This window comes from Bubalus kerabau, chromosome 9 (genome assembly GCF_029407905.1).
Source record: "Bubalus kerabau isolate K-KA32 ecotype Philippines breed swamp buffalo chromosome 9, PCC_UOA_SB_1v2, whole genome shotgun sequence".
NCBI classification, from domain to species: domain Eukaryota; kingdom Metazoa; phylum Chordata; class Mammalia; order Artiodactyla; family Bovidae; genus Bubalus; species Bubalus kerabau.
This window is the reverse complement of record NC_073632.1, coordinates 27,835,425-27,859,972: the sequence shown is the minus strand read 5'-3', so window position 1 is coordinate 27,859,972 and position 24,548 is coordinate 27,835,425. Positions and strand designations below refer to the sequence as shown.

The window sequence follows — 24,548 nt, the reverse complement described above, 5'->3', positions numbered from 1 at the left end:
ACCAAACCGATTGCCTGGAAAGATGAATCATCACTTTCTACATTCACCCTGCACGATCTCAACAATAAAAATAATTTATGTTTACGTGGTACCGCTTTTATGGGTAACAAAGAATAGTAATATCCCATTTTGAAATTTGCATTTTTAACCATAATAAATGGTGTATAATTTCATGTTATAAAAATAATCTGCCTCTGACCTTTAAATACAGGGCTATTAATTTCCTTATGGATATTTAAGAATGTTTATCACAGTTTTATCACATATTTATCTTTTGCCATATGTTCCAACACTTCTTCAGATGTCATTCTCCTTTTAACTGTGCTTGCTTTTGTCACACAAATATTTGTCACTTTATGCAAATACTTTAATCTGTGATAATATAATTGACCTTATCACGTTTTAATTTTTTGCTCAAAAAATTTCGTGCCCATATCAATCAGTTATTTTCTACATTTTTCCCTTAAATTCTGTAGTTTGATTTCCCTTTCTTTTTCTTTCCCACTCTATTTATTTAATTAATTGTTATTGGAGTAAGTTGCTACACTATGTTAGTTTCTGCTGTACAGCAAAGTGAATCAACTGCATGTATACATATATCCCCTCTATTTTGGATTTCCTTCCCATTGAGTAGAGCTCCCACAGAGTAGAGCCCCCTGTGCTATACAGTAGGTTCTCCTTAGTTATCTATTTTATACACAGTAACAACAGCAGCCAAAGATGGAGAAGCTCTACACAGTCAGCAAAAACAAGACCGGGAGCTTACTGTGGCTCACATCATGAATTCCTTATTGCAAAATTCAGACTTAAATTGAAGAAAGTGGGGAAAACCACTAGACCATTCAGGTATGACCTGAATCAAACCTCTTATGATTTTACAGTGGAAGTGAGAAATAGATTTAAGGGACTAGATCTGAGAGACAGAGTGCCTGTGAACTATGGACAGAGGTTCGTGACATTGTACAGGAGACAGAGATCAAGACCATCCCCATGGAAAAGAAATGCAAAAAAGCAAAATGGCTGTCTGAGGAGGCCTTACAAATAGCTGTGAAAAGAAGAGAAGCGAAAAGCAAAGGAGAAAAGGAAAGATATAAGCATCTGAATGCAGTTCCAAAGAATAGCAAGGAGAGATAAGAAAGCCTTCCTCAGCAATCAATGCAAAGAAATAGAGAAAAACAACAGAATGGGAAAGACTAGAAATCACTTCAAGAAAATCAAAGATACCCAGGGAACATTTCATGCAAAGATGGGCTTGATAAAGGACAGAAATGGTATGGACCTAACAGAAGCAGAAGATATTAAGAAGAGGTGGCAAGAATACACAGAAGAACTGTACAAAAAAAAGCTTCACGACCCAGATAATCACGATGGTGTGATCACTCACATAGAGCCAGACATCCTGGAATGTGAAGTCAAGTGGGCCTTAGAAAGCATCACTATGAAGCTTTGGAGATGATGGAATTCCAGTTGAGCTATTTCAAATCATGAAAGATGATGCTGTGAAAGTGCTGCACTCAATATGCCAGCAAATTTGGAAAACTCAGCAGTGGCCACAGGACTGGAAAAGGTCAGTTTTCACTCCAATCCCAAAGAAAGGCAATGGCAAAGAATGCTCAAACTACTGCACAATTGCACTCATCTCACACACTAGTAAAGTAATGCTCAAAATTCTCCAAGCCAGGTTTCAGCAGTACATGAACCATGAACGTCCAGATGTTCAAGCTGGTTTTTAGAAAAGGCAGAGGAACCAGAGATCAAATTGCCAACATCCACTGGATCATGGAAAAAGCAAGAGAGTTCCAGAAAAACATCTATTTCTGCTTTATTGACTATGCCAAAGCCTTTGACTGTGTGGATCACAATAAACTGTGGAAAATTCTGAAAGAGATGGAATACCAGACCACCTGACCTGCCTCTTGAGAAACCTATATGCAGGTCAGGAAGCAACAGTTAGAACTGGACATGGAACAACAAACTGGTTCCAAATAGGAAAAGGAGTACGTCAAGGCTGTATATTGTTACCCTGCTTATTTAACTTATATGCAGAAAACATCATGAAAAACGCTGAGCTGGAAGAAGCACAGGCTGGAATCAAGATTGCCGGGAGAAATATCAATAACCTCAGTTATGCAGATGACACCACCCTTATGGCAGAAAGTGAAGAGGAACTCAAAAGCCTCTTGATGAAAGTGAAAGTGGAGAGTGAAAAAGTTGGCTTAAAGCTCAAAATTCAGAAAACGAAGATCATGGCATGTGGGGAAACAGTGGAAACAGTGTCAGACTTTATTTTTTGGGCTCCAAAATCACTGCAGATGGCTACTGCAGGCATGAAATTAAAAGACGCTTACTCCTTGGAAGGAAAGTTATGACCAACCTAGATAGTATATTGAAAAGCAGTGCTATTACTTTGCCAACAAAGGTCCGTCTAGTCAAGGCTATGGTTTTTCCAGTGGTCATGTATGGATGTGAGAGTTGGACTGTGAAGAAAGTTGAGCACCAAAGAATTGATGCTTTTGAACTGTGGTGTTGGAGAAAACTCTTGAAAGTCCTTTGGACTGCAAGGAGATCCAAGCAGTCCATTCTAAAGGAGATCAGTCCTGGGTGTTCATTGGAAGGACTGATGCTAAAGCTGAAACTCCAGTACTTTGGCCACCTCATGCAAAGAGTTGACTCATTGGAAAAGACCCTGATGCTGGGAGGGATTGGGGGCAGGAGGAGAAGGGGACAACAGAGGATGAGATGGCTAGATGGCATCACCAACTCGATGGACATGAGTTTGAGTGAACTCCAAGAGTTGGTGATGGACAGGGAGGCCTGGCGTGCTATGATTCATGGGGTCGCAAAGAGTCGGACATGACTGAGCGACTGAACTGAACTGAACAATAGCATATACATGTCAATCCCAATCTCCCAATTCATCCCACCATCCCTACCTGGTATCCATACGTTTGTTCTCTATGTCTGTGTCTCTATTCTGTTTTGCAAATAAGATCATCTATACCATAGCAATGCACTCAGTATTCTTGCCTGGAGAATCTCATGGACAGAGGAACCTGTGGACTACAGCCCATGTGGTCACAAAGAGTAAAACATGACTGAAACAACTTAGCATGCATACCATTCTCCTAGATCCCACATATATGCATTAATATAGGATATTTGTTGATTCATTTATAGTTTATCAGGGGAATAGAAAACAAAGGGCAGGTTTGAGAGACTGAAAACTCAATTGCTAGCTGGACAGAGGTGGAGGGAGAGGATGTGGATGAGGAGAAGGGAGGTTAAGGAGAACACCAAGAAAGGATTCGAATTGACAAAATGGCATCCCATGCTCAGCAAATAACATTGCGAGACTGAGCCCATTTCTAACAACTTTATTCCTCCTCTTTCACTATAAGTCATCTTTCTTGAAATAGTTGTCTCTATTTAATTTTCACCATTTAATCACCAGACCAAATACAATGGGAGCTACATGTACTTTTTTCAAAGTCACCAGGGTCTTCTGGTTGCCATAATCAAGGTACAACCATCGGTCTAGCTGACAAACTTGGAAGCAGTTAATATTGTTGGCCACATGTTCCATGATAAAAGTCTCCCTACTGGTCTTCTGCAGTGGCTCGCTCCCCTTCCCTTCCTTCTCTCTAGTCACTCCATCTTACCCTCCTCTACAGCTCTCGCTCCCTGCTCAGAAATGTTGGCAAGGACTGCTTCAGTAACTCCCCTTCTTAAGACTGTCCTTTTCCTGTGTGATCATACCATATCTATACGACCTCAGCCATCAACATAAGAAGATGGTTACTTAGTCCTATCCTATATGTTAGAATCCCTTTGGAGCTTCCAAGACACACTTCCCTTCCTCATCCCAAAGCATACGAGTCTAAAATGAATTCATCATCTTCCACAGGTGATATGCTTAAACCTGTTTTCCAGTGATATTCCCTGACTCAGTAAAAGGGCACCTCCATTCAAAATTTACCCAAACTAGAAATCAAGCTAAGCCTTCCCTGCCCAACTCCTCCTTAATCAGTCAGCAAGACTTTCTTTCATACTCTCCTCCTCTCTCTAAAATTCACCTTTCTCTCCAGCCTCACTTCTGTGTCCTTGGTTTAGAAGACCCTTAAATCTCTCATCTAAATTACCCAAATAGGTTCCTAATCAATCTCTGTGACTTCTCGTCTCACCCCTCCCAATCCATCCTCAACATAAAATGCCAGAGGTTTTTCTAAATTGTAACCTCCCGCTTAAAATCCTTCAGTTACACCGCTTTGCCTTAACCAATGATAATTGTGACCATTGTTCTTTGAATTTGTATAACTTTCTTTTTGCCAGAAAGTTTATAAGGTGTATTTTACATACATATATTGATGTATTTAAACTGGGAATTTGTATCTATGTGGCTGGTTCTACTCTGTCATGTCTATTTCCTCACAACAAAAATAAGCTGCTTAGTATTGCATGTAAGATTTTCCCACTTACCTATTGATCCTTACCTCATGCTACAAACATCACATACTACATTTCAGTCAAATCAAAACCATTTTAAGCTCTAGAATATCAAATATTTTTCCTGCCTCCTTATTTATATTGTTCCTTCTGCCTGAATCCTCACCCATGTTCACTTCTCCAAGTTAACTTAGCCATCACATACAAATTGGGTGATCAAGTATTTTATAATCCCTGCATAGTCTTCTGAATATTTCTCTATCCTAATAAGTACCACAGTATAATTATCTGTTTAGTGTCTATTTCTTCAACTGAATGTTAAGTGTCTACAAAATAAGGACTCTATTTCTTGAATGAAAGGTCCAAATTAAGGATATGCTCAGAAGATTCAGTAAAGGCTGGTTGCAAAAATTATCATTCAGGAAATGTCTAGCAGGCCACTGTGATTGAAATAGGAGGGAGGGGGATAGGGTACAACCTTTAAAATAATAATATAGCTATAGGATATGACAAAGACCTAGCTGGTTAGAATCAACTAGGTTCAAGATGGTGGAAGATTCGACTTCTAGTAAACCTTAAGCCTCAGTGTATGCTCATTGTAATACAATTGCATAAGCTAAGTGACATACTCACCCAGCACCATGCCAATTCTGAGACGAACCATAGAAGGCCAAAAATTGGGCAGTGGCCCAATTCCTGGAAATCCCAACCCTCATCCCCAAAATAATTGGAATAATCCTCCCACTCATTAGCCTATGAAATTACCCCGCCCATAAAGACTAACCCCATCATATTTCAGGCTCTCTCTCCTTCTGAGAAGGCCCACATTCTTCCTGTGGTGTGTGTTTCTCCCAAGCTGTTTCACCTTCTAGATGGCCCACATTCTGTTCTCTCTAAATAAATCCACTTCTTACCTAGGACTTTGTCTCTCACTAAATTCTTTCTGTGATGAGACATGACGAACTTCAAATTCACCAGCAACATGATCCCTGTGGTATCAGAATCATAAAAGGATGTGAGAAATAACACCTCAAACGTTGGTTGGGGCAGATAAGGATCATGACCTAAAGATCTATTCCTACAGCCAGCGAACTTCTACTGGAGGTTTTCAAACAGATGAGGGACAACCTTTGATGTGTGTGTTAAGAAAATAATGCATAGTAAAGTGATACAATGTGAGAAGCTTAGGGACAGTGATAAGAAGACAATTTAATAGGCCCAGAAAGAGTTGAGAGAAACAGAATTCATTTTGAGATGAGCTGATTTCCAGAAACTGGCAGATATCCATATGCTGATGTCTACCTTTTCTCCTTGTCTCATGTTAAAAATCTTTCCACATAAACCATTTTATCATAAAAATTTCTTATCCCTACCAAAATCAGCATGAAGTTGGAATTTTCAGTCTAAGGCCACACAGGCAGAGTCAATCATGAAGGTTTCAGATTTGAAGGTTTTAAGACTAGCCTCGCAAATGGTTGAGATCGCCCGGGGAAGAATGGGGAGAGGAGAAAGAGGGCTGATGGGAGAAGCTTGGCCATGTGTACACTAAGGAGCAAAGGCCAAAGAGACACCGGAGGAGACAAGGAGTGGGCAGAGCAAGGGGGAAGACCAACAGAGCAAAACACGTGCTTAACCTCTAACGGTGACACAGCAGCTCCGCCCATGATGCATCCCCAGAAAGGCTGTCTTTGGTTTATATTTATGACCACAGAAGCTGTTTACTGAACATTCAACAAGCTTCAGGGCAAAGTTCCATTTTAAGAAGGTCATTGCATATCTGACTACTCTATTCTGATGCTTTGGCTCCATCTAGATAGACATTAGGACATAAGTACACTTTTCCTGATTGCTATTTTTGTTGTTGGCAAATGCTTCGAATCACTCATAGAAAAAGGAGAGTAATAAGATTATGAAATTGTAGTTAACTGTTCATCCGATTACTGCCTTGACAGTTTTCTCTGATGACTCTTTATCAACACAGTAATTTTATTTCAACATATTTTTCACAATGGTAAAAAAAACTCAAGACCACTTAGGATGTTTTCCCTCTTCTTCAGATTGATGTTTTTGAACCAGAGGGTTGGTAAATTTGGTGGTAATAATAAGTTTATAAGAAAAAATATCCTTCTGCATAATCCTTTCTAACATGAAACAGTGAGAAAGACAAAATTCTTAACTTGAAAATTATGAAAGCTTCCTTTTACATGGACTAATGTAAACCCTATAAAAGCCCTCTCAAACTTTTATAATATGATTATCTTAAAAATATATGTCTGTAATGCACAATTTCTGGGTTCTCATCCTAGAAATAGAGACTGTACAGAAAGGATGGAACAATGGTATGGAAATTCACCATCCTCTCCAATTGGACCCTTTATTGCAGACTTATTGCTTCCATGTGTTAAAAAAAAAAAAATTCAAATCTTTAAGCAGCCCCAATCCCTAAAATTTTGGCACTCTTATTAAGCACTAAATCCAGAGATGAAAAAAAAAATTATATTATTATCCCAAGCTTATCTGAGTCAAGATTTAGTTGATCATTATGGGAATGTATTAGAAATTAATAATAAAGTTGGTTTCTACAAGGCTTAAAGAAAGTATACTATTTAAAACTATTAAAATACCAGAAACTATTTAGTCTTAATATTGATAAATAATGCCTATTCTGAATACTGTATTCTAGGATATATGATACATATAAATTGGGGGAAATATATTTTTCTACACAGTAAAAAAAATTTTTTAAGCTGTGATTACATAAAGCTGAGGAATACAAACATCACATCAAATTAAATCATAATTTTCCAAAACAACACAATCTTCAGTCAAACTCCACAATGAGGTCAATGAATTAGCTAAACTCTGTTGTCTCTGCACTTTTCCACAAATCTGGGTACAGAATGGAATGTGTAACTCCCTAAAAGAAGCTCTCCTCCAAGTTTCGGTATGTGTCAAAGGAAAGAAGGGGAAAGTTCCCTCACCCCAAAGTGAGAACAGATGGGAATGTAAAGTTAGATGGGAAGAGACAGTGAAGCCTTGGATGACCGACCCAGAAATCGTCCCCTGAGGGAGCCAGATACACCAGACCTCACTCAGCTTGTTCTGCCCTTCGGTTAACTTCCAAATTAATCCAGTAGGAATGCAAAGGAGTGCTCAGCTTTGATGGATTGGTTTTGATTTTTCTAAGCATTTACATAAATTTTATGAAGAAACTACTGAGAGATATGTTTCAAATGTTAGGTTTAATTAATACAAAGTAGTCTCCTAAACACTTTTGTGACTTTAACATTACTCCCAACCGAGACTGGTAACAATGAATATTTATTGAAATAATAAAATAAATGGCTTTAGGAAAAAGACGCACCGGGCATGAGAAAATTTGTGTACACTGAACTCCTTGTACGATAGAAGAACCATCTGCTATAAATTGAAAAGTTATATAAATAAAATATGGACATATTTTATGTTCATTCTTTTCATATTTTATCTAGCTAAAACTCATCAGTAGGAAAGCCAGCAATACTTCCCATACTTGCAAAAAAACTTCCTTTACTTGACATTCAATATTATACAACGGGATATAATTTTTCCATCAAAAAATATCAATTATAAACTTAAAGAAATATTGTCTAAAATGCTGTATTCTCTTCAAGATTTTTAACTTTTAATATGGGAAATAATTTAAAATTTGAAGAAAATAGAAAATGGTGCTCTCAGTTTTGAATTTAAAACAATAGTTCTGTTGTTAATAGTCGTTCTCCCAAAATATTATATTTTTAAGAGCAATTTCGTAAGATTAAGCATGAGCTCTTAAAGAACTACCAAATTTCTTCCACAAAATGATGCTTGGGGAGTACATTTTGTTTGTGTTTGTTCACTTTCACATAAAATTTAAATTTGTTGATGCAACGAGAATAACTCAGCATTTTAATCCCTTGTGCTCATGTGTACAGATCACTCTCATCCCTAATTTCAAACTTCTTTTCTAGGACAACAATGAAAAGTTCTCTATGTACCTTTTCCCTGAGTCCCAGAAAATTGCTTTCAAAATCTTAACCCTGCTTTATCTTTTTTAACCTTACAAAGTATACACAACAAAAAGAAATAGAGAAGCATGAACTGTTCCAAGTGGTGAAAGCCGCTGCACCTCACACTTAAGTGATTTCAGTTTAAACAAACCCAGGCACTGGGTAATTTGACACAGGCTTCACTTACAATAGGGAATGTGACCGATCTTCTGTGAAGAAGATGCTCAATACGATATGCTGCATTTATTTGAATATGTGCATGAAACAATTACTGAAAAGTAGATTATATTATTCAGATTACTCTACATTTTATGCAGACATTACCACCAAATTTTTTTTAAACCCTCTCAAAGTGTTTTCTTTTCTTTCTAGTCAACACACAAAAGCCACAACAGGCAGACTATTCAGAGATACTATGCTCATTATATTTTGCTAAAATTCACTTTCTATCCTTTCCATTTGTACAAGTAATATCTGAATTTGGCAAAAACAACTGGGAACATTTTCTAAATCTTTTTCGTATTAATAAATCCCAACTTTAATTCCCCAAAACATCAAACGAAGATCCCTCTACAGATTTTTACATTGTTGCCTTAAATCATTTTGTGATTTGTTGGTGGAAAAGTTCTCCCATGGAAACAGAGAACATTTTATAATGAATCCAGAACTTCTACCTTCCTCCTGTGGGCGGGGGGTACTCTGAATAAAGAATGTGCACTCAACATTTACTCAAGACTCCCATCCTAGACCCAAATCTTGCACTTAATTCTAACATTGGTTCAATCACGAGCGCTATGAATGACAAACACTCATCTGTTAAAGGAATACAGTTGGTTTGGCTTCAAAATTTCTCAGACCTCAGACACTCAGGATCAGTGGGCATTTTGGGAGTCTGAGTATTACAAGGTATGGTCTTTGTTTTGGTGTCTTCATATTATGATAAAAAATATGACCATATTCTGGATGATCTCTTTCACAAACTTGATCACTGATTATTATCATATAACTTCAGGATCTGATTTTGATACAGTGTTTATGACCTTGGTGTTAACTTTTTACACTGACTGTATTTAGCTCATAATATGATACTCCTCAAACTAGAATTCACTGGTTTACTCTTGGAGCCCGAGAGACAATTTTCTTTCAACACAAGTCCACATATTTTTCAAGACCAGTAGACACTAGGCTAGATAATCTTTCTAATTCTTTTCCACACTGAAACATATGTTACAATCTATTTCAGCTTATAACAATTAATGGAATTCAAATTTCAAAAGCATACTTAAATCAGATTTTAGTTATAATTTCTAAATTCTATGTTCTACTTATTTTCCTTCTACCTTTAAATGGTAGTGAAATTTTTGAGATGGTATTCAGTGGGCAAAATGAAACAAGGCTGTCAAACAGAGGTTCCATTAGCAACAGCCAGTTCCTCTCATTCAAATGGGTTTAGTGGACCACATATTAAGCAGGAATCAGAAAATACTAGTTTCTTTTTCCTGTTTGCCTTTGACTTGAAATGGAATCTTGGTGTTAGCGATTCATTCTTGCAAGCCCCATTTTTTTTTTTCTTTCCAAAGATAGTACATTACATTACTCATGAATAAAATTCACAGTAAAAACCAGGTATTCATATTACATAATGATAAGCAATATGCTTCAAATTGTAGTCTCTATAATAAAGAAAACAAATCTACAAAACTCAAATATTTTCTTAATTTTGTTAATGATAATATATACAATATGTAAAAATAACAGCATAATTTTTAACATAATTATGAATTCTTTTTATCTAGTTTCAATGCTTAAGTTTGATCTAATTTTAAAATATTTATAACATTGTCATTTCATACTTAGATATTTTATTAGTAGAAATGATCAAGGTTCATATCTCATAATTTCATATCAAGGTTTTAAAACTTATACTCTTAAAGGAATTTTTAATGTATATGTATCTCAACAATAGAATCATCTTACCACCAGTAAAGTAAAATGTTTGCCAGCTACAAAGATACTCTAAATTTAAAATTCATGCAAATTTCCACTTAAAATATAGTTATTTAATTTTTTATTTTAAAAAATTGTAAAAGATGAAATGTTTAAATAATCTTATTCAAATCTAAATATAAATGTGATGAAAGTTTCAAGTAAAAATCCTCTAAAGAGGTCTGTAGAATTTTTTCCTGATAATCAGCATCTTAACTGAATACTTTTTAAAAAGAGGCTTTTAAACCATTTCAAAAGTGTTCAATAGCATATTGTAATTCAGTTAATCAAAATTAATAAATTAATCATTGAATGTAAAATTATTTACTGAATTTAAATTACTGACTTTTGACAGATTCATTTTTTTTGTAAGGTAATTAAAATCAGTCTTATAAACCATTTCCTGATAAGCTTTATCATGAAAAGTTCTATCAAAACAGAAACATCACATTCAAATTTAAGAGTTTGCTTTTCCAGTTATCCTAGCAAACATAACCCACATGAGTTTCTTAAGATTATTTCAAATTTCCTTCTTCCTATTAAGGAATTTTTCAGCTTTTAAGATTTCTTTTTAAGAAGATGTAATCAGACCATTATCTGAAGGACAGTGAACTCGAGTCAAATGCAAAAATGTACATTTCTAAACAGTGCATACTTTTACATATTGTGATAAGTAATTTTGTTCTTGGAATAGACATATGCAATTGCACAAATGCTTACATCAGTGCCAAAAAGTTACTCTACCTGAACCGTTGAGCTGATCTCAGAGGCAAAGCCGCCCGTCAAAGGAGCCTCGTGACTTACTAGCAGTCGCCCTGTTTTGATCACAGACTGAAAGAGAAAAGGAAGTCTGAGACTGAAAAGAACACATATTTCAAGTATACAATGGTAGTTTTAAGTAATAAAAATAAATTATTTATATCCCATAAACAATTTAAAATTAGCATTTCAATTTTATGCCAAATAAGTTGTAACTCCCTTTCAACCAGACAGTTTGATTTTTGCACTGCTAAAAAAGTTTTCAGTAGTTTAAAATCCTATGGTAAAAGAAAAATGAGATTTGTAATTCTATGTATGTCATTAAAAATGTACTTTTGTGCTATAAATGGAATTATTGTATTTCACATTTTCCTGAGTATCATTTCTTTTCATCATGTGACTTTAAGAATGAAAGTGTCTTTTTGTCCATTTGGGAATATATGTGCACATATATAAGTAGTCTTAGGACAGTTTTGTGTGGGTGCTGAGAAGGAAAACATAAAAATAGCATGTAAAAACTGTAACAAAGGAAAAGCTCAAGCCACTAGACATTAAAGAAAACCAAGCAAGCAGAAATCACCAGGAAAGTAAAAGGCAATTACAACTCTCTTCATTCAAGAGCACTGAAATTTGGTTAATGACCACAAGTCCATTTTAAAGTAGAAAATATCACAGACAATAAGGACATATTCTCAACACCGGCTTGGTGTGGTTGCTCCCACTGTGCACGGCATACTCTGTACAATAATAAATCAAAAAGTAGAGCTATGATATCATAGCAGGATGCTAGGGTGGCGGAAGGTTAAAAAATACTAAAATCAACAGCAAGTTACTGCTTAAAATACATTACACAATTACCATATTACAAAAGAGAAGTTGTAATTTCTCCTCTACATTTCCAATCAGTTGATATCACCTTCTTTAAATTCTATATTACTATTTTAGGAACATGAAATAAAAATCTTCCAAACAAAAAAGCTTACAGGCAGAGGTCATTTGAGTGCCCTTCACTTTACTGCGCTTTGCACATAATTGCAGTTTTTACAAACTGAAGTTGACATTGTCAGATGATGGTTAGCATTATTTTTTTAGCAATATTTTTTTAATTAAGATAACATACATTTTTTAGACATAATGCTATTATACACTTTATAGACCACAGTGTAGTGTAAGCATAATTTTTATATGCATTAGGAAGCCAAAACATTCATGTCACTCGCTTTATTGCAATATTTGCTTTATTTCGGCTGTCTGGAACCGAATCCCCAATATCTCCAAGGTATGCCTGTGTATAAATTAAAAATATTTCCTTCATTCTAGGCAATTAAAGTTTAGAATTTCAAGAGCATGCAGCAGTTTCAGCCTGAAGATGTAAAACTCCAAGATATGGCCAGTAGCCACGACAAAAATAAGTTACTATATCTACTATGTAAATAGTGACTGAAGAATGTAAAATTTTATGAACACTTTAAAGAACACCATCGCCTACTAATGAAATATTAGCCTTGGAACATGTTGGTTTTTGAATTTTATGACTATGATTAATTATGTCAGTGTGAAAGGCACAAATTAAATTTTAAAGCACCTGGTTAGAAATATAAAGCCAAAATTTTCCACAATCAGGAAAAAAATAAATGCATTCTCAAAGCATTTCCTAAAAAGGTGTCCTGACTTTAGAGATTGCCTATTCCATAAACAGATTTGACAATCAAACCTTTCTTAAAGCTCTGAAACCCAGAACTCTGCCGACATAAGAGCGTCTAAGAATGATACAGTCAAAATCCATCTCAGCTAGACGGTGCAACCTAGCTAGTGGGTAGAAGTGAGAAACATCTATAAAAATGCAGTAATTATGTTCAAACCTCATACAACAGAGCTGGTATTTTTTATGTGAACTGAGTCTTATCCAAGATCAAATGACAAACTTGAGGATGGTCTCAAAAGGCTAGTAAGCAGCCAAGGCCAGTGGCTTACCCTTCCTCTAGCCTGCAGAAGGTAGTGGGGACACTAAACACACACACATGTACTCAAGATAGAAGTTTCCAACCTGTGGTGTTCGTGCAACATGATGTGTAGGCAGAGAAACTCTGTCAACAGGAGGAAAGCTAAATAAACCGAGATACATCAACACAGCAGAGTATTATACACTCATGAAAAAGACTGAGGGCATGCCACAGTGCCTGTGATAAGCTAGTTGATAAAATAAGCAAATTGCAGAAGAACATCATCTCATTTTTCTGAAAAACCACCACCTCAATGGTGGGGACACCAGTAAACATAGCCATATACATTGAGCCAACATGTATAAATAGTCTAGAAGAATTTATTCCGAACTATCAAAACTTGTTTATTCTGCAAACTGACAGTGAAGGGATTGTAGGGAAAAAAACTTTTGCTTTTCTTTTTTACTTTCTGTGAAAAGTATATTTATGTTATTGAAAATATTCTCAATAAGTCTAAAATAAATAAAAACAAAAGGAAAGATCTTTCGAATTGATGCTGAAGGTAACAAATACACGTGACGTTACAGCCATAATCTCAAAAAAATAATATTTTTATGTTATCTTAGGAGTAGCTTCAGATACAAGCGAACCCTGAGATCCCAAACTCCACCAGCAAGGAGGCACAGTGAAAACACAGGGAGTCAGCCAGCCCTGTGCCAGGCTCTGTATGACTAGTTGAATGTCAAGATCATAACCAGCCCATCTCTTGACCTTCAAGCTGGATCCGAGACAAAACGGGAAATCAACTATTAGCATCAGAGAAGGTGAAGTTCTTCAACACCTCTGCAAGTATGTTAGGTAAAAATGCAAGTTCTTGAATCAGGAGTTATGCTGACAGTTCTGAAAGTAATTCTAGAAATTTTTAAAACACCAAGATTTAAAGGGTAGACACAAAATGAAACGTTAACAATGCTGCGAGTCTATGGAAATTGTCAAAGCACCCGAACCAGTGAGAAAGAGAAGCTACAGCAACAAGAGAAGAGTCAGAAATAATAATCAAAATCCCTAAACCACTGATTATCACAGGGGTTGCTCTGTGTTAGGCTCTGAGCTTAGTCTTTTAATTTATTTAATTGTGACTGCATCTAAATTTCATTTCTGCTTCTTAAATTCATCTAGTATCTGAAAAGTATTAAAATGTATAAAATAAAATTACATCAAATTCTGAAAAATGCCCAAGTATAGACAAAACATTGATATTTTCAAAAAAATAACATCCATCATAAAAGGCTGAGTCTATAAACAGAATTCCAAGATTTTGTAAGGTCCATAAAGAAGGCTGAGTGCCAAAGAATTGATGCTTTCAAACTGTAGTGCTGGAGAAGACTCTTGAGAGTCCCTTGGACAGCAAGGAGATCAAATCAGTCAATCCTAAAGGAAATCAACTCTGAATATTCATTGGAAGGACTGATGCTGAAGCTGAGGCTCTAATAGTTTGGCCACCTTATGTAAAGAGCCAACTCATTGGAAAAGACCCTGATGCTGAGAAAGATGGAAGGCAAAAGGAGAAGGGGGCAGCAGAGGATGAGATGGTTAGACAACATCACTGACTCAATGGACATGAATTTGAGCAAACTCTGGGAGAGAGAGAAGGACAGAGGAGCTTGGGGTGCTGCAGTCCATGGGGTCACACATGACTTAGTGAATGATCACTAAACAAAGATAAATTCAACTTGGTATGTGCTTTTTATCATTCATAATTTTAACTTACTAAAATTTCTGAAGATAGCTTCATTTCTATTTTAGAAACTATTAACACTGTTAGTATTACAATAATGAGATCACTGCAAATATACAAAGTAGAGTGTTACTCTCTCCATTTTGGTGATTCAACTAGATATTCTGATTAAACTACATCGCTCTGTCAACTTTAACAGGCATTTCATTTTCATACCTTAAGGCATACTGATATCCAACTGCTGGGAAATTTTTCTAGCCAAATTTAGCATTCTGACCTACTTAGATAGTAAAAATATGGTGCCTTTCAATGGAGATAGCCATTAACCTTTTAAAAATAAATCACTGTAGATATAAACACTAATAAGGGTTTAATATTCCTTTTCTTTACCAAAAAAATAAGTGATATTTCAAGTTTCAAGTTTTCTTCTGAGATAAATGTAATGCTCCACTAGAAAAAAAAAATTTAAGTTTTTAAACAACTCTTCAATAGGAAAGCTAAACCTATCACAGCCAGGAAAGATCACGTAAGGCTGGATTTTCCAGTATCTGCTTCTTCAGCTTCTTGCCACTGAGACGTGTTCCAGGATCCTGGCCTCAGCCAGAGGGAGCAGTAATGAGTTAGAGACGCTAATGGCACCAGGAAAAGCCGAGCCAATTCAAGATGAGGACCCCAAATAACATGTCAGTGTCCCCTAGCAGTCATAGTTTAGTCACTAAGTCGTGTCCGACTCCTGCGACCCTGCCAGGCTCCGCTGTCCATGGGATTCTCCAGCAAGAATGCTGGAGTGGGTTGCCATTCCCTTATCCATCTCCCCTACCACAAAATGAAAGGGCTTTCCCTGTGAGGGTTGGAGAAATTTGTCAAGAAAACTTAAAAAACAATTCTGAAAGGCAAGGAGTGAAACAACCTACAGCCGTCAAGTGTGCCCTGGGTTTCTCTCAGAGATTCTCACTTTCTGTCGTCCCCTCCTCCAAGGCATCAACAAGAGGGGATCTAAGAGGAGCCACCAAAAGCTTAATGCTGAATGCGCAAGGACATTGCCGCTCAGACAGCAAAGAATCTGCCTGCAATGTGGGAGACCTGGGTTCGATCCCTGGGTCGCACAGATCCTCAGGAGAAGGGAACGGCTACTCACCCACTCCAGTATTTTTGCCTGGAATATTCCACGGACAGAGGAGCCTGGTGGGCTACAGTTCACGAGACTGCAAAGAGTCGGACACAACTGAGCAACTAATACACACACAACCAACAGATCACAGCACCTCTGCTCTGAAAGAACCTTCAAGATACCTTGTTCCTAGTTTGTTCCTCACTTTTCCCCATTGTCCATCTTTTGCCCAGACATCACTACTAATGGCCACAATGTCAAGCTATCTATGTGGGATATCTAGCCCAAGGCTTAGACTATGGGAGACACTCCAGGAAAGTCGACTAGCTAAAAATTCATTAAAATAATTAAACTGTATTAAGCATGTCCTTCTTTAATGTCTTGAAGCTACTGCTTTGTTAGCAAAATCTACTTTTAAGATAGTACAATGGCATACTTCAGCACATCCCAGAACAGTGTCTATACAAAATAACAGACTCTAAATTGAGGACATTTTAATGGAGCTTTAACAATAAGATATCTGTAGTAATAGCAGAGTTGAGAAGTTAAACTCCGTTAAAATGATTGCACAGATTTTGGCTTGCCCAAACATGGGACATATGTTTTAGTGAATGCAGCCTTTAAAGATTTTAGCACAATCCAACCAGGAAAACTGTTAAGCTGTCATTCCAGGAGAAAATGATACAGAAAGGCAGACCATTAAGCTTGCATGTGTCTGAAAGTGCAACACACATTCAAAAAGCAAAAGTGTATTTTTTTTTTAATCTCTGGTTCAAAACCTATAGCAAGATCCTCCTCCTACAAAGTAAATCAACCTGACCTATGCCAAGTTCAGTGGCCTATTCTGATGACTGACAAGATAAAGCAGGGAATACTACACTGGATAGGCGATTTACAGCCCCTTTAACATTTTTTATCTGAATATAAAGATAATGAAAAGCAAAAGAAACCTCAGAGCTGGCCTTTACTAGTTCCTTTTGAAATCAAATCTGCTTATAAATACATATGAGCAGAAGTAAGAGTCAAGTTGCATCTTTGTTTCATTAATCAAGAGCACGTTCATAACAACTATATAATCTAGGAGCATTAAGGACATGATTTTAATTAGCTCCAAATATCACTAAGATAAATTAAATTTTTGAGATGTTTTCTTGTTTAGTAGCCAAGTGCATTTGTCACATTAGCTAAAAAGAAACTTCACAATCAGTCACAGGCTAACAAATGCATTCATATATGCCTAGTAACTACTATTAATCTGCAAGAGTGTCACACACAATCAGACCACTAGCTGATATTCCTCTGGAGAAATACCAGTGCTGAAAGAGAAAGAAGAGTCATGAACTCCAGAGAAAGTTCGGAAAACTCCATTTCGGCAAGGCTATTAGTAATGGGGTTAGAAAGAGTTTGGTATCATAGGAAATTGGTGTAAACGGAGAAAAACTAAATCCTTAGAGCTTTCTCACCCATGTGGAAAAAGGAGGTAAGGGAGCAAGCAGAGCATAAAGAGAATTGAATAAAGTCAACAGAAGAAGAATGAGCAAATCGCTCTGACAAAGGCATGAAGGGTTTGGGAAAATGTCAGACACCTTCACTGGTTCACTCTTGCCTAAGTTACTGGCATAATCGGAGCTGACGAGCCTAGGAAAAAAAACACCTTTGCAAAAATTAAAAGTGGAAGTCTTTCTGAAAGTTATTTCAAAGCATTTCAGATGGATGTGCTGCCGTCGCTCAACCCTACCGTCCCAGTTTGTGTCCTCATAGTCCCTCCAGGCTCCAGGCACGTCAGACTACTCGCTAGTCCATGACTGTGGCCCATAATTTCCTACCTCTGAGTTTGTTCCCCAAATTCTGGAGGCTAACCGTAACCTAACCCTCTTTCCAGCATCATCTCACACAACCCCTCCCTCCCTGATCCCCCCAACTAGCTAGGCTTTTCCTTATTTTAAACCCTATGTTACCCTTTTCCTTTTTTCTGATCATATTATACACATATTATATACTCTTGAGAGTCCCCCAGGCAGCAAGATCAAACCAGTCAATCCTAAAGGAAATCAATCCTGAATATTCATTGGAAGGACTGATGCTGAAGCTCCAATACTTTGGCCACCTGATGCCAAGAGTCGACTTATTGGAAAAGACCCTGATGCTGGGAAAGTTTGAGCACAGGAGGAGAAGGGAAGGTCAGAGGATGAGATGGTGGGATGGCATCACTGACTGAATGGACATGAGTTTGAGCAAATTCCAGGAATTGGTGAAGGACAGGGAAGCCTGGAGTGCTGCAGTTCATGGGATCGCAAAGAGTCGGAGACAACCGAGCATGAACAACAACAACATTATTATATACCTCCTAGTAATCATTTCCTAATAGAATTTAAGGTGGCCAACAAGGCAAGGATATTCTGTGAGTCCGAAAACCAGGGTTCAAGGGCAAGAATCAGGCATAGCCAGGGTTCAAGGGCAAGAATCAGGCACTAGGTCAAGGCAGCACTCACTGCCATACCTCTCTTAGGAGCATCAGCAATTTATCTTGTCCTGAGTCCATCTGTCCCATTACCCAACCACACTCAAAACCACAAATTCAAAGATGGGAACTCTTATTTAAACCTGTGTCTACTGCAGAACACAGCACATGACAAAATCTACATTAAATTGAGCAAACTGTGCTCACTGTATTATTTGGGAACAAATGCATATGTTATCAAAATTAAAAGTTTGAAAAACTACCTAAACATCTTTTTTGCTTCTTCATGTGGGGATTTTTTTTTAATAGAGGAGGTGTGTGTATCTCTATACTGTCTCCGCCAGCAGATTCCAAATCACTCAAGTGCACAAAATTTAGAACATATCAAGTATTCCATACCTAATCACAATATCTAATATGCGATTATAAATGTAGATACTCAATAAATGTTCTTAATATTGATTTTTTTAAAGCATTACAGAGATTTAAATGAATCACCAACAAGCTTCCAATTTTCTGTTGTTTGAAACTGTTGCTGCTGCTGCTGCTAAGTCATTTCAGTCGTGTCCAACTCTGCACGACCCCATAGACAGCAGCCCACCAGGCTCCCCCGTCCCTGGGATGCTCCAGGCAAGAACTCTGGAGTGGGTTGCCATTTCCTTTTCCAGAGGGACTAATCATGCTATAAAAGGCATTGAAAGGGAAGTCCTAAAAATTAAGTTCTAATCATCATTCTAATTCTAATTAAGGACTACCCTGGGCCAGCTCTGCCTATTTCTCCTACTCTGGATTGGTTTTAGAACAACAAGTTAACAGTACTACATGTATTTCTGCTTTTATATACATCTTTTATAAATGCGTGACTGGAAGAACACACACAACATTTCCTTTCCTTGGTACTGAACATAAGTTTTCTTTCCTGTTGACAAGAGCTCACATACCATGTGATAAAGGTATTGGACTGGTAGATGTTTATTAGATATGTAGTGAAACGTAGGTAAATTTAAGTCAATATCTCTTAAAAGTTCTTTTGTTTTCCCATTTTCCCCTTTAGCTTAAACAACCACCTATAGGGATCAACATAATTTCTTGTGTGTGCCAAAACAAATTCTGAAAGATTGAGGTAGCCATTTCCCACATTGTTTTCTAATCTTCATTTTTATCACTGCCCTATCTTTTTTCAGTGAGAATTAAAATACTTCCATAAACTTACACCCAATCTCCACTTCAACTCCATTTCTTTTTATGAAAAGGAGAAATTACAACATGTCATTTGAATACTTATTGACCTCCATGTTGTAGAATTTTAGAAAGTTGTTCACAAAGACAATTAAAAGGCCAAGCTGAGGGACTTCTCTGGTGGTCCAGCAGTTAAGAATCTGCCTGCCAATGTAGGCGCCATGGGTTTGACCCCTGGTCCGGGAAGATTCCACATACAATGGGACACCTAAGCCTGGGCGCCATAACTACTGAACCTGGGCTTTAGAGCCCATGAGCCATAACTACTAAACTCACATGTCACAACTACAGAAGCCCATGCACTTTAGAGATCGTGCTCCAAAAAGAAGCTTCCGCAATGAGAAGTGCCTGCACCACAGCTGGATAGTAGCCATCGCTCCCTGCATCGAGAAAAAGTTCACGCACAGCAACGAAGACCCAGTGTAGCCAAAAACAAAATAAATTAATTAGTTTTAAAAAGTCAAGCTGTACTTTGACGCACAATCAGGGTGTTGTGTCTCCTATAGCTTCTATTCTTAGAGCATCCTTAGCTCTTCCAGGCTTCTCTGAAGTGTGCAACACACGCATGCTAAGTCGCATCAGTTGTGTCTGAGTCTTTGGAATCCTATGCATTGTAGCCCACCAGGCTCCTCTGTCCATGGGATTCTCCAAGAAAGAATACTGGAGTGGGTTGCCATGCCTTCTTCCAGGGGATCTTCCAGACCCAGGGATCAAACCCGCATCTCTTATGTCTCCTGCACTGGTAGGTAGGTTCCTTACCACGAGAGCCACCCATCAAGCCCACTAGCAGGAAACATTCAGAACTACCATGTAATTAAATCTTACTGCAAATTGCTTATATTCTTGTAATACATGGAAAGTGGTAGTACGATTTCTGTACACACTACTTGGCAAATCAAGAACCTGACTCAGCACTAAAAAGACCATTCATGGGGCTATTTCATTACATTTATTATTCACTAATTTAGGGAGCTTGCTTACTTTCATTCAAGTACTAACTTGTTACCATGCTATTATATACATACTGAGGGAAGAGGTTGATGATTCACAGACAGCTTATGTACCTAGTTTAGCATCTAGGTTATGATTATGAGCTGAATGATAATTTCATTTATGGAATCTATTTGCTTCACCATTCCCACCATTTTTAACTACAGTTCTGTGGCATTAAGCACATTCACAGTACAGCCATCACCACCATACAACACCAGAATTTTTTTCAATTTTTTTCCCAACTGCTACTCTGTACCCATTAAACAATAACTCCTCATCCTTCCCTTCCCCCAGGCCCTAGCAACCACCATGCTACTTGTGTCTGTATGAATTTGTCACTATTCTAGGAGCCTCACCTAAATGGAATCACACAATACTGTCCTTTTGTGACTGGCTTATTTCCCTTAGCATTATGCCTTTAATGGTCATCCATGTTAAAACTTGTGTTAAAATTTCCTTCCTTAAGGCTGAATAGTAACCCGTTAGAGTTATAAACCATATTTTGTTTATCCATTCCGCTCTCAGACTCTTCTGGCTACTGTGAATAATGCTTCTACAGACATGGGTGTACAGATATCTGTTTGAGTCTTGGCTTTCAGTTCTTTGACGTATATACCTGGAAGTGGAATTGTTGATCACATGGAAATACTATGTTTAATTTTTAAGGAACAGTGATACTGGTTTCCACAGCAATTGTACTATTTTACATTCCCAGCACCAAAGCACAGGGGTTCTGATTATTTTACATCCTCACCAACATTTGTTTTTGATTTTTTACTTTTTTGATAGTAGCCATCCTAATGGGTATGGGGCGTTAGCTCATTGTGGTTTTGAATTACATTTTCCTAATGGTAAGTGATGTCTAATAATCAATCATTTTTTAAAATCTTTTTAATTGTTGAATCAGGCTCTTTGACTTTTATTGTTGATACAGATAGTGTTTTCTAAGTGCTTAATGCATCAAATTTCTTAAATTGGTCCCTTCTGGGGACCAGAAATAAAATCTTCTCAGAATATGATACACCCTATGAAAAAAATATATAAGCAAACTTAATTGTTCACTATGTCTTTTCTGAAAAAGCATTACATCTGGTTTCCTCATGAACCTCTATTTTGAAACATACACAAGGATATTTTTTCCTAAGATGATTTATGTCACATAAATCCTTTGCCCAGTTGATTATCTAAGACAGCACTCCTCTCCTGAAAAATCTTCAGTGGTAAGACAGCTAATTGGAATCACAAAGATAACTTGTAATCAGTAATGGGACCTTGGTAATCACCATCCAAGGCAACAACAGAGTCTAGTTACATATTATATCAGAGTCCCATCTCTTTGCTCCATATTCTTCCAATAACTAGAAGATAGAATAATGTCAACTAAGACAGTTTGAAACCTTGGTACAAACCAGAAAATCACTGTCATCATCATATTTGAGTATTACACACAATTTCCCAATTATCTTTTAATGTTGTATAAGTTCCAAAGGTCACTGGTTCATGTCAAAGACGATTTACTGAGCCACTCACATGTGCCAATACTGGGAAAACACAGCAGAGTTAACCCAGGTCCCTACAGGACTGTAATATGGGTTGTCACAATGTCCTAGAGCAAAACATGCTCAATAATAGAAAGAAATTAATTTAAAGGTTGTTAAGGCAGAACACGAGAATTAATAATCAAGTTATCTTTGGTGAAAACAAATTGTTTTAAATTTTAAATTTCAACCCTAAAGGTCTTTTTAAAAATAATACTGAAAAAATGAATTTTTCTCTCTTAATATAAACAATTACTAATACTCTTTCCCTTTCTATTCATAAGTCTCCATTTGGCAAGCTTTTCTCAAGTGTTGACGACAGAGGGAAATACTATGTCTGGCCATCATAAGAGTCTTAAGGGTACAGACTGACCTCATCCCCTGAGTTCCCAGCATACCGTGAATAAAAAAGTGGCCCTAACCAAAACCAAGATTGTCAGCCAGTTACATCTCACACTGCTGTTTTAGGCATGTATCGAGGGTACAATTTTCCCTGAAGCCATCTGGTTGTCTACTATGGTAATACTTCTCTAAGGAATGATCAAAAGTATAAACACTGCTACACTCTGCATCACCATGGATAAATGCTTTTATTTTCTAAAACCTGGTCCAAAGCTGTTGGACTAAATGGATTTTTAGTCCATTACGAAACAAAAATCATGTGTAGCTCATAATACATGGGCAAAGCTTAAAACCTTTTGGGTCTTTTTTATGACTCAAAAAGGTGGTAAAGGAAAATTCATATGATATTTCAGCAAAAGTTATACATATATTTGAGTATCTATAACTAAGATGGTGCAGAGAAAAATAAAGTACATAAATTTCATACTTTCCTTTTAACCAAGATGATGAGGAGAAATTATTTCTATGACAGATGGATTCAGGAAAATAATTCCTTTAGCAGAAATAATAATATCTGTCTACAAAACATTCATTAATTACTTGATAGAGTAGCTGAGGGGCAGAAAGGCATAGAAATCTCCAAGTCAAGAATTATAGCATCAAATTTCCATACTGAAGGAATATGCATAAGAAGCTAAGATGCAATAATAATAGTTGTCCAGGAATATAATTCAATATCTAAAAATAAATTTACACCTAGACTTAAGCCTTTTTTTCAGGGAAATAATTCTGAAACTTTCTTTACTTTCTTTCCTTGTAAATTACAAAAATACTAATAATCCACTCCTGTTGGATTTACAAATCTCTATTCTGCAACTCTTTTATTGACAAGAACTAATAAAATAGAATAAGATGATCATGGCCATGATACCACAGAAAGTGAGACATACCTATTACAACTTAGACTGTGAGTGATTTTTCAAAAAAAAAAAAAGAAACATTTTTTTGAAGAGTAATCCAAGATTTTATGCTTGGTAACTTACTTTATCATAAGTTCATCATTTTGCTTATCTTCCAACATCACTAATCATCAGGGAAATGCAAATCAAAATCACAATCAGATAGTACCCATACCTGTCAGAATGGCTACTTATCAAAAAGAATACAAATAACAAACACTGGCAAGAATAACGAGAAAAGGGAACCCTCTACACTGGTGGTAGGAATGTAAATTGGTGCAGCCACTGTGGAAAACAGTATAGAGGTTTCTCAAAAACCCAAAAATAAAACTGCCATGCTGCTGCTGCTGCTGCTAAGTCGCATCAGTCGTGTCCAACTCTGTGCAACCCCATAGACGGCAGCCCACCAGGCTCCCCCGTCCCTGGGATTCTCCAGGCAAGAACACTGGAGCGGGTTGCCAAACTGCCATATGATTCAGCAATTCCACTCTTGGTATATATCCAAAATACACATAAACACTAATTTGAAAAGATACAGGCACCCCAATGGTTATAGCAACATTATTAACAATTGCCAAGATATGGAAGCAACCTAAGTTTCCTTCAACAGATGAATGGATAAAAAAGCTATGGTATACATATATACCATATGCTATGGTGTATATATATAGATATATATAGATATATATATAAATTGGAATACTACCTTGTGAAAAAAAAAGAACAAAATTTTTTGCCATTTGCAGCAAGCCTGGATGGGCTTGGAGGGCATTAAGCTAAATTAAATCAGTCAGACAAAGAAAGACAATATATATCACTTATATGCAGAATCTAAAACATACAACAAACTAGTGAATATAACAAAAAAGAAGCAAGCCTGCAGATATAGAGAACAAATTAGTGGCTAGCAGGGGCGTGGAAATACAGGCGCAGGGGAGTGAGGGGTACAAACTACTGACTGTGAGGCTACAAGGATGTATTGTATAATGTGAGGAACAGAGCTAATGT

General features: G+C 36.9%; 1 protein-coding gene across 3 annotated transcripts in view; it reads right to left on the bottom strand.

The window, feature by feature from the left end:
* The window catches only part of BCKDHB (branched chain keto acid dehydrogenase E1 subunit beta), a 267,754-nt gene that overhangs the window by 59,929 nt on the left and 183,277 nt on the right, over positions 1–24,548 (bottom strand). For all 3 annotated transcript variants that reach the window (XM_055534876.1, XM_055534873.1, XM_055534874.1), the window contains one exon: positions 11,202–11,288. In XM_055534876.1, the coding sequence (XP_055390851.1) occupies positions 11,202–11,288 (87 nt within the window). The remainder of the gene's footprint in view (positions 1–11,201; positions 11,289–24,548) is intronic.